Source organism: Sinohyriopsis cumingii, chromosome 14 (genome assembly GCF_028554795.1).
Source record: "Sinohyriopsis cumingii isolate HCF-2022 chromosome 14, ASM2855479v2, whole genome shotgun sequence".
Classification (NCBI taxonomy): Eukaryota; Metazoa; Mollusca; class Bivalvia; order Unionida; family Unionidae; genus Sinohyriopsis; species Sinohyriopsis cumingii.
The window spans coordinates 123,616,848-123,629,248 of NC_142974.1; the positions used below are offsets into that span (position 1 = coordinate 123,616,848).

Here is a 12,401-nt window from a genome sequence, read left to right on the forward strand (position 1 = left end):
TTCAAAACATAGACCCGCCTATGCAAATATGGCGACCGTGTTAGTAAAGAAACTCCCGTTTGATTCAATACGTCAACAAGTTGACAGGTTTTGGCACTCCATGCCGACAGTCAGGTTAGAAATTATAAATTGATGAATGAAATGTCTAAGTTTGTACAGTTTTTACATCCTTGATTACATATGTTTTCTGAAATCGGTATGTGGGTACACACTTTGAAAGATGTGGTGCAGTAGGAAAAACGTCCATTACAGTAGGGTTGGTCCCAGTGGTCGAAAAAAAAATGGAATGATATATCGGTTAATTTTTTCCTTTATGTCCGTCAGTTGTATATATGGTTACAGGGTGATAATCTCAAGAGTTTCACTGTTGTGACACAGGGGCCACGTCCCTGGTGGTAGGGATGGACGCTGAGATTAGACTTAAAAGGCATGGAATCTTAACAGTTTTTAATGTGAGAAAAAAAGGCTATATCACAGGGAGTAGGGATGGACGCTGAGTCAAAAGTTAGCAGCATGTATTAACTTGTATCTTTGTAGCAGTAAAGTTCATATACGTTTATAAGACATCGCTTATTTTGTGAATCTGTAACTCCGGAAATTTTCGTCCTTACATCTAACTAAACGGACTTGATTCGTTTTAAATACTTCGTGTGACATGAATTAGGTATTTTATGGAACCAACTGTAATAGTAATAATGCTACAAATAATAAGACTATTACGATAGTGGTGGTGGTGGCTAAATTTAGGACTTTAGACTATTATTTTAGGTCAAAAATTGATATATAGATGTGTACAAGTTTATTTTGCATTGTTTACTAAAAGTATATATGTCTGTATTTAGTGTATTACGTATCCTGATGCAAGTCACTCTTTTATCCACAGCCGGCCGTGAACCCGACTACAATGGCGTTGTGGTGACAGAAGATACGTTGCTGGTCATAGACTACGGTAGTGCGTGGAATCTCCAGCTTTACAATCGACATGACGGTAAACTGTCTACATCACACAAACTGGAGTCCGAACCCATGGATGTCTGTCTTATTAGCAAGACGGAAGTAGCTGTGTGTCTGTTTGACTGTACGATTGTAATCCTGTCATTGAAATCTATACATGACGTAAAACGGGTCAAAACATTAGATGTAATGACAGGATTTTATGAATGTGATTCAGTGGCAAAATTGAATTCAGACAAACTCGTTGTCAGCGGTTGCAAATGGGACGACATGTTTTACTGGTGTGTTGTAAACCTTACAGATGGAAGTGTAGACTCAACTCACAAGGTCTGTAAAGGGTATGGTAGTACTCACTTGGCCATTAAAGACAACACAGTCTACATCTCGTGTCGGACTTATAACTCCACTACTACAGGTGTGTATGCATATGATATTTTTAATCCACACACACACAAGTTTCTGTATCAACACCAGGAATTAAGACCGTGGTCGATAATGGCTGACAGGGATTATGTGTACGTGTGTGACGAGTACTCTAACATAATTCATCAGCTGACAGACAGCGGTCAACTAGTGACCATACACACTTTGTCATCAAGTCTCTATGGAATATTCTATGATGACCAGCATGGAGTTCTTTACACCACAAGCACTGGAAGTAATGTGATTACTGTCTACAGACTGGAATATTCACATCAACCAGGTATTTCCATTTGATTTTAAAACATCTTTTACATAACACAACAACGAAAACTACATACTTTATTTATTTACAGTCCTGAAGGATTTCAGTTCACCTTTGAAAACAAAAAATAAGAATTATAAATGTCACATTTGTAACTTTATTATAAGACAAACACGTTTTAAAGATGTAAAAATAAATTATAGTGGAATAAATAACTCATTTGTTATTATTTTGATTTAAGTGTAAGGCAAAGTCATATTGCTTAGCCATCTTTATTAATTTTAAATATAAATAAAATATTATTTGTTAATTTAAAATTTATTACTAATATATTTGTACCCAAATCCATTCAGTCATGATTGTTAAATGATTTGTACCTTAATTTTCATCACAAAATATTGCTATAAATCTCTATGGACTGTCATAATGGCGCAGGCTGCTGAAGTCGCATCATTTTCATTCTAGCGTAAAACACATATTTCCCAGAAGGTGGCGCTTTCATTGATATATCCTTGCACACGACATTAAATCAGGTTTAGACTGGTTCACGATCTTGGGTTACAGCGTCCAAAATTCTCATGTCTTTTGATAGAGTTATGATACCATTGATGGTTATGGAGCCATTCTGTACGGATTTTGGAACGAATATTTATCAGTTAACAAAACAAAATAAACTGAAAATAAAATGAATAATCGGCATTTAAATATACGTGCTGTGAAATTAAAAAAACAAGATATATTTCTATAGTGTTTAGTCTCATGTGTAAGTTCGACAGGGGACCCGTCTAATGCTTGCTATACCATATTTGGATATTCTACGAGACGTTATTCAGTGCGCCATATTTACTAGGATCTGTTTACGTTTCCAAAGAAGGATGTAATGGCCTTATATGGCACACAGAAAAGACGAAGCTAAAAATGTTTGTGGTTCTTAGCACAGACATGAGCAAATAGTGCCGATAATTCAAAAGGAAAATCTCTTTAATCTTAAAAAATTTAAACCAACCGTGTTCCCTCTGCGTATTTCTTTTTCAATTTGGAAAAAATTAAACTCGTCAACGGCGAATGCAGTGTTAAATAAATGCTATTTTAATAGACGGACAACTTAATATACATCGTAAGTTGAATTATTAGAGTCTGACGTTTTATCAATAAAGTACAATGAAATCTCTGACAGCACGAAATCACCTTATCGGTACTATACATTTATAGTATCGATAAAGTAATTTCGTGTTGTTAGGTTTCTTCGTACTTTATTGATAAAACGTCAGACTCTTGTGGTTTTATGGTCCTGAAGAGTATATTTTCGCAGTTAAAAAAATCAAAAACTCTTTTGACTAGCTTTGAAATAGCAAGTAAATCAGACATTATTATTATTATTATTATTATTGAAAATGGAAATCAAAACAATTTCATGATAAAAGGTATTATTAATTTTCATGTACTCAAAGCAGTAACATTTTAAATGTTTAATTATGAATTTCAAAAAATTTTTTCAAGTCATTTTATTCAGAAAGCATTCTTTTGGATTATGTGGCATGTAATGAAACAAATTATAAAGTCTGTATTTTATTTATTATTTTCTTTTTATGATTCAGAGAATATTGTTACTGTCGTTTCATAGACTGATTATGCTTGTTATAACAGTTGGTAAATTGCCCTAAATCTGTGTTGGTACTGACGGACGATGTGTAGACTTCATTCTGTGGTATGGGGCTGATTTATCGGCCTAAACAGTCATGCACCTTTTGATGTGACAGTCTGTCTACCAAAAGTATAATTTCCTTCAAAGAAAATGATATGAACCCTTGTGGAAGTAGTGACACTGATATTAGTACTAGTTGCCACAGGGGCTTGTACAGTTGCTTGCAGTTGGTAATTCCAAATTTTTCAGAAGTACATAATAACTGTAAAGTGAAATCATATTGGTGCCTGTCAGGTGTACTTGATATAAAAGACTGTCTCATTGTTGAAAATATACATGTAACTTATCCTTTACATGCAGGTGTTCCAGTAGAAATTTTAAACATGGATCACAGATCCATCCAACTTTTTGAAGAGGCTCTGAAAGATGGAAAGGAGACTGTACACAGCATACGAGTCATGGTTGTCGGACACATTGGTGTAGGCAAGACAACCCTGGTCAAGCGTCTTCTTGGCAAGGAGGTAAACATTTCTGAGAGATGTAGTACAGAAGGCATTGATGTCTATGTCAACTGCTGTGATGTTTCTTTATCAACCCATGAATGGACAATGCAAGGAAAAGGTATATGGGCATACACAATCATAAAAGATACACATTCCTGTATTTATACACATGCTATGAAGGGAAATATATCATGTTATACTGTTATCTATATATTAGTGTCCACTTTTTGTGTTGTGCGATTTTACATAATGCTAACTCGTGTATCGGAAGCTGTTTGTACACAAGTTACCTTTTTACTTTTATTACAATTGGCGTATATTATAGCAATGCATCATTTCATATCTTTAAGGATAATATTTGTTAGGAAATTTTCTTGAAAGTTTATAGCAGCAGTATGCTTAAATTAGCAACATGAGAGCAAAAGCCTTTCACAAATCTGCAAGCCATGTTTGATTATGTTTGTTGTGTTTGATACCTTTCTGATTCAATTTATTAATGTAGCCGCTGGCTGTTCTGTCGTTATCATTATCTAGACTTGTAAGCAAAAGTTTACTTGAGAACTTTGAGACATGCTGTAAAATGGCTGCAGAAAAAGAGCATAAGAAAAAAAAAACAACTTGAAAAGGAAAATAATGTTAACTAACTACATTTTACCAATTAACCCTTTACCTCATAGAGCATAGTGACAAAGTGCAGCTCGCTATACATAGAACACAGGTTACCTAGTCGACCGCATACGCATAGCTTGCCTGTGAACTATTAAGCAATGTAGTGTATGTTACGTTTAACAGCAGTTTTAACCATTTTACATTTTTGGTACACATCTATTACATGTGGAACAATTTAAGAGTAAAGTCCAATTGTTATAGCAGTGTAATTATTTATCACGGAAGAATTTGTTATGTGCTTTAAAATCTGGAGAGAATTCGTTCACCGTCATGTCAGTGAGGCTGTGTGACCAACCGTAGAGCTGCCATTTCTCATACTCAAAATTTACAAGTTTTTCATCTGTGTCTACATCACTAAGTCATCTAAATTTGATAATTTATAAAAACTAATTGCAGCCTATATCAATATCAGAGCCTTTACATAGGTTATTGAATCTTTCATAGTTGTGATTCTAATCATGAAAACTTCGTAAGTACTGAATGAAATCCGCGACCGCCATTTTGGAGAGTGGAGATTACGACCCAGTTACTTTAAATAGCAGATATCGACCAGTACATAAACAGTGACCACGTGATCTGACGTAATTGTCATTCACGGAAATGAATGTAGTATCTAATAAGGGGTTTTCCCCGAAGGTGGCGCTACGAAAACCGGCTTAAAATGGCTGATGTTTACAGCAGACGTCAAAAGGCGCTTCTGTGGGACTTTTGTAGAAGTGTCAAAAGTCGCTTCGATGCGACTTTTGTAGAGGCGTCCAAAGACGGTTGTATGAGGTAATGGGTTAAATAAGTGAAAATTTTACAAAAAGCAACTTTTTTATATACTTCAGTTTGAGTTTCATGGATCTATCATTATACTAAATGGAAGAAATTATCTTGAGCTATGTAGATAAATATCCTAGCTCAAACAAACCACCCAATTAAATAGGTAAATCATGCAAAGCAAAGCCATCTCCTATTAAATAACTTTTTTATGAGGTGTAAAAGTATAGGGACAGTATTCTTTGCTTGAGAGCCATGGGATTAATATCAAAAAGTATTTCTGTGGATTAAATGTCTTCACAGACAGTTCATTTCAAATGTCATAAATGTTGTATGCTAGATACCGCCAGTCATGAAGGATTGATGTGCACTTTTTGCATAGTCGATGTATCCAAGGTTGATGATGTCTGTATATAAAGCTGTTAAAATGGATTTTGTTAATTTGGTTCAGACTTACAAACACAAAAAGCTGGCAGTCAGCTGTAATGGTTTCAGTGTCATGCTGGGACAAAAATCAAATGGTTTGTACCTGCTCTTACAAATTGGAAGTATACTTTTTATTAAACCTTAGTAAGGCTGGAAAAAGTGCTTACTTTAAAAAAAACGTGGTAAATTCATAAAAAATTCCTTAGGTTTTATTTTTCTAATTTTTTGGAAAGTTATATCAGCTTCATCAGTAATATCAGCTTTCATTATCACAGTTACTAAATGATTTTAGTTTGTTTATGGAATGATAAATAAAAAACACACTGGAAACATAAAAGGTAAATCAGTATAACAATCGGCAAACCTCAAAAGAATATGTGGACTCTCAGTATGGCGGTACAGAATTGGCCGAGTTGTGATAATTTTTTATAAATTCTTATAAATCTTTGGTATGACTTGGCTGGGGTTCAAACCTGTGACCTCCGATATCAGAGGTGGACACTAACCACTTAGGTCACCGGAGCAGTCATGTTTAAAAGAAAAGTTTATTTTAATTATTGTAACTAAATTGTAATGTATTACTTTATCAGTGAAAATGATAGTCTTGAAAACAGTGAATGAGCAATAATACATATAAATATCTAAAGATTTTTAACTTCAGGACATAAAACAAAGATTGTGTGAAGTAGTTAATATTTTGTTAGGGTATACCATCAACCCCAAGATCGACAGGCTTTTTCCTTATTCCTTAAGCAAGCCATCCACAAAATTTTGTCCAGCTCTGTTTAGGTAGAATTGCAGTTTATTGAGAAAATAATTTTTCTTCCTTTGGTTAGTACCGTTGACTTTTGACATTTTAACATCAAAATCCATACCCCTAATGCAAGCCATCCACAATATTTTAACAATGTTAGTGATGTAGAACTAATGTTTATTTGTTGTTTTGCAAACAGCATGTTTCGAATTATTTCAGTAACCTTGACTTTTGACCTTTTGACTGCAAAATACTTACACCAGTTGCAAGCGATCCACATAGATGGCTAACTTTAGATGATGGAAAAGTCCATTTCTTTTGTGGAAACCATTTGTTTTGAGCTTTTGAGTCCAAAAATGATTGGTGTTTTTCAACTGCAAATAGTAGTGATGTTCAAAATTTTGGTAACTGTATATTGAGGAGAGCATGCTTTAAAAGCAGAAACCAGCTTTCTTCTGTGAAAGTGACCTTGACCTTTAGACCCAGAAATCAGTATAATTCTTTCTTTCCCCAAGTGCAAGCTATGCACAAAATTGCATAACTGTAGAGAACTTAAATTATTGTGTGGAAACTTGTTACATTCATTCAGTCACAGCAACCTTGACCTTTGGGCCCCAAATCAGTAAAGTTCTTCCTTCTGAAAGTGCAAGCCATCCATAAAGTTTAGTAACTGTAGATGATTAACAACTATGGTCGAAATGTGGAAATGAAATTAGCCATGAATGGAAAGACAAATAACATCAAAACATAATACACTTTGCCTAATTGTGGATACACGAGTCTTACTGAGCTATGGTGAGGGTGACCAAGTGTTCATTTTGAGGTAAAAGTAGAAATATTTTTGTATTTTCTACTTGTTAATTTCCAAACAAATATGGCAGACAAAAATAATAAGCTTGTTTGAAACAAAAGGGGATACAATTTTTAGATTTCAGATAAACAATGGACAGATGTTGGACAGATTTATTGCATATACTTTGAACAGTGTCAACACATATATTTTAACTGTAGAACAAATTAGGTTAACATCATGGAAAATTTTCAAAATTACATTGACCACATTTTCATTTGGTTATTCTTCCTAGTAGAGCAAGTGACAGAACTTTGTCCTGGATCAATTTTAGACATTCCACATTGTACATAGTACCAGGTACTGTACCTGTTTAAAATTCCACTCATCCAGTTGTATGAGTATCTTAAAGTGACCTTTTCTTTCACAGACACTACATTTACATACGAACAGACAAATGGACATTTTTAAGTCCTGATATTCACCTTTGATTGCATTGTATGTTAGTAACACAACTATTTTATGTTGTGTGTATTGTATCTTTTAGTGTGCTTTTTCCTTTGCTTTGTGTAAATGTACATGTGGCTTTCATCCTATATGCACCTTTTGGCTTTTAGTCACCCTCTGTTGCATGCTAACCTGCTTTGTAACATAGCTACATGGTGAGTGGTATCTGTACTAACACCATATAAGCCATTAACCAGGAAACTTCATTTATGGAAAAACCTGGGGGTTCTAGTTAGAAGGATGACACCGATTGATTTGTATATGAATATTTGTATTTTGTATTTTATCATTCTTGCCTAACTTATAGACCAAGAAATGTATTTCTTATGCAATAAATTTTGTTAAAAAATTAAATTATTACAAATATTTAGATATGTTATCTGCAATCCAATCCAGATTTTACCTCACCAAGGTTGGGAGAGTCCAAAGCTTTTAAAGTATCATTAAACACCATTAAAAATAGAGCTGGGAATGTGATTGATGAAGATCATTCATTCAAATATCAAAATATCCCTCATCCATTGCATCGCAAGTGATGCTGATATGAGGGTTCCATTATTTCCTCTGCCAGCAAATCTGTTCAGGGTTAAATTAGCATACTTAAAAGTGATTCATTTTTGTTTTAACAATTATCTATCACTGACACCTCCAAAAGAATTCATCATCATTGACTTTATCTTTAAAATGTACATAGGCATAGTGTGTTTATATAGTCATTTTTCTTGATAGCAATGACAAAGGTTTCAACAGATGTCACAGCAATTATTTTGGTTGCCTACAGAGATACATTTCAGGTAAAAATATCTAGACACTTTCATCTTTTTCAGCTTGTATCAGTTCTGGTTCCACTCACTTCAGATGCTTACTGTGAGATTTAAATATTATCAGTCATTTGAGAGTTTTCAATCATTTACTGCATGTGCCATTTGAAGAAAACTGATTGCCAAGCTCAGTCATGTTAATACTACATCAGAATATGGACCACTTCGGTGGCCTAGTGGTTAGAGCATCCGCCTCGGATGCGGGATGTCGTGTGGTTCCCAGCTGAGTCATACCAAAGACTTACAAAAATGGTACTAACAGCTGCCTCTCATGGCACTCAGCATTAAGAGGTTAGTGTTAGGATTGTTCAGCCTGGTGTCAGGATAATGTGACTGGGTGGGACATCATGCTACATGTCTGTGATATGATGCCCCAGTGCTAGGCATCACTATAAACTGCCACACTGCAGACATCATAGCAATGTGACTGAAAAATTATTAAAGCTATGTTAAAAATCCAAATCACACACACACACAGATCAGAATGTGACTACAGGGATGAGTATCCTTCCTGCCTAATCACTTGAGATTTTTTTATCTTGCTTGTCCCATTTGAGCAAAGTATGAAATACTTTAACTACCATTCTCAGTGCCATTAATAATAAATCAGAATGTGACTACATGGATGGATATGCTTCCTACCTAATGACTAACAGTTAACTCAAACACTCCAGTTCTTTACAACAATAATACAAATTGATTCATGCATTAACATTCACATTATTAATATTATTATTATTATTATTATTATTATTATTATTATTATTAATATTGTTATCAGTGAAGATTCAAAGCATTATCACACAGGTCTTGTCTTTATACAATAGCCTGAATATTATGTACTAGTATTTATGGGATTATCTTCCACAGGGTCATGCAGTGCCAGCCAGACCATATTGATGAACTAGGCAATTACCTAAGGCTTCAGGGTTTAAGTGGCACCCAATAATACTGAAGTGACCTTTATTTCTTGAGGTGGTAGGTGTTGCACCAAAGTCATAGTTAGCCTGGGATGCCAAAAACCCTTGGGCCAGCCCTGATATCATAGTTAATATTAACACCATAGTATTAGTTATTATGATAATAACATGTTAAGAATTAAAAGTTGTGGAAGATTATCTATGTTTGGATTTATTTGCAATAATGCTTAATAAAAAATAATAATTGGACTTAATTGTAAACTGCAGAAAAAGCCAAGAACACCTATTTAACTTGCACTTGAACTATGGTTTAGTACATGCATGTGTCTGAATTGAAATGATATGCACATTAATAATATTTGAATTCATTTTGTATAACATTTGAAATGAATCAATTTCATGAAGAATTGAATTGAGCATGTCAGACAAACTAATAAATTAAGGAAACTTGAATTATTTTCTTAAATTAATTACCTAAGCATGTGTGTGTGTGATTTGGATTTTTAACATATCTTTAAAAATTGTTCAGTCATTATGCTACAATGTCTGCAGTGTAGCAGTTTATAGTGGTGTCTTGCACTGGGGCTTTGTGCCGCAGACATGTAACATGATGTTCCACCCAGTCACATTATCCTCTAACCTCTTAATGCTGAGCGCCTAGCGAGGCAGCTGTTAGTACCATTTTTATAAGTCTTTGGCATGACTCAGCTTGGGTTCGAACCCGTGACCAACTGCATCCATAGTGGATGCTCTAACTACTAGGCTACTGGAGTGGTCTAATAGATTAAGCAAGTATAGAGTTGAACTTAATTTAGCATATGAAGTCAGTGAGTACATTGTTGACAATTACTTAGATATTCTGGCTTTTTACACAATTTTGGGAATTAATGCATATAACATGTTGGATTTACTGAGTTGAAATGAGAATTTCAAGTCATTGATGCTTATGCTGACAATGACTTTAATTGATAATTATGGGATTGTGTTTTTGAAGTACTGAATTAAATAGGATTAAAAGTTCAAATGTCAGTCATGAGGAAACATAGCATTTATTGTTTAAGAAAATAAATGATCTATTTGCAGCATAAAGAAAATTCTGAGATATGAAATTAAAACAAAAATAGGTTTTATTCAGCATAGAATAACATCATAAAGATGCATGTAGCTCCCTAGAAATAATTAAAGATGGAAATTAGTTAATACAAGTTTTTGAAATCCTGAAGGCAACACTCACATTAACCTAGGATGGCATTTTGTCCAGTTTTATTTTGGACAATCCAGTTTTCAGCTGTTCTGTCCCATAGTTGATACTTATACTGAACCACAACTGAATGTTACATTTGTCTTCATTGGTTACTATATGTAATGTATTTATGTTTGCAGTTATATTGGGGCTGCAAATGCAAAAATGGTATTGGACCTATCAGTGTGTGTGTGACCTCATAACACCTTTACATAGGCTGGGTCAGGATTATTTTATTCTTAGGGACCGAATTCTTCGTGGCTTAATGTGATAATGTTTGCAAGTGAACACCCTATCACTTACATTTAAGAGATAATTGTACAGAACTTTTACATTATAAAATGTACAGTACATGTATATAGTATCATATACATTTGGTTTCCTTTTCATATGGGACAAAAGTCACATCTTTCCTTGAACCTCGATCATCAGACTCTCATCTCAGCATCTCCAATGCACTTCAGAAGGAATCTGTTGGAACGACTGATGTCTATACTAACATTTTTTCAAGTGACCAATATGAAAGTTACCTATTACTTGTCCTTTTCTTAGAACAAAGCAGTATAAACATTAATCATTGTAGTCTAATTGCAAAGAGTGAAACAAAACAGGTAATCCTAATTTAAAGTTGCCTAATTGAATAAATATGCACAAAGCAAGTTATAACACAATAATTATAACTAGTGACTTTATTTCAACTAGCAATGAATAATACATAAAAGAATAAAACAATATATAAATCTACCTAGTTAAAACATGACTTTTAAAAGGTAAATATTGTGTTCCTACAGCATAAATATTATACAATCTACCATGAGATAAATACAGTTAGTCATGCACAGTCTACATCCATATCTAGCACTTTACAGGCCTTTCTTCTTGCTCGAATATACATGGTATAATTATGAAGCTCAGTGATTGGACATACCTCTAAGAATCTCCTATTTGCAAGATGTCATTGAAGCATACTGGGATAAAGATTTGTTTAATGCAAGTTCATTTGTATAACAATATACATAATATTTAAAGCACTTTTCAATACATATCAGATGATTTATTGATAAGCATGTCTCAGGAATGGGTCAGTTGTATCAGCTTACATGGTAGAGCACTCAGGAGGAGATAGGGATAGTCAAAGCTCAGGTTCTGTGATATTTGGCGACTCTGGTGGGATCATTCAGTACAAGCATATCATACTCAAAAAGGAAATGGACTTTGCTTTTATTGGGTAGGTCAGCATGATCATGGATAATGAAGACATCAGTACATGTCTTTGAAAAGCTGGAGAAATAAGTCACAGAAATGGTTGGAGTGCATTGCTGAAGATGAGACAGTAGATCACCCATCTACGGTTAGTTAGGTTTTGGATTTGAACCCCACTCTGAATGTGAATATATGTTCCAGTAAGAAGCACATATGAAAAATCCTATCTGTATTGCATATTACAGGAATTGAAAATTATGGTGGTCCGAGGTTCGGAACCGATTCTTTTTAAACCACAGACCAGTCATTTGTAAGCAACACCAGCCTATCAAACTTAAATGTTTCTTATTTGCTTGGTAAATTGAGGACTGTGCTTTTAATCCTTACAACATCTGCACACTGATAAAACCAAATGATGAGTGATAGTGAGAGACTGTGGTGTAATATTTGACAGGATATCTGAAGATAAAGCATGCAATTTGTTGATCACCAGTCTAAGCTTAATTGTCATCAAACATT

At 34.2% G+C, this 12,401-nt stretch overlaps 1 protein-coding gene across 1 annotated transcript in view; it reads left to right on the forward strand.

The window, feature by feature from the left end:
- Nucleotides 1-1,162: 1,162 nt before the first annotated feature.
- LOC149784758 (uncharacterized) overlaps nt 1,163-12,401 on the forward strand; it is a 93,675-nt gene continuing 82,436 nt past the window's right edge. The window contains exons 1-2 of the mRNA XM_089932782.1: nt 1,163-1,657; nt 3,645-3,905. Of these exons, the coding sequence (XP_089788908.1) occupies nt 1,225-1,657; nt 3,645-3,905 (694 nt within the window). The 5' untranslated portion in view covers nt 1,163-1,224. The remainder of the gene's footprint in view (nt 1,658-3,644; nt 3,906-12,401) is intronic.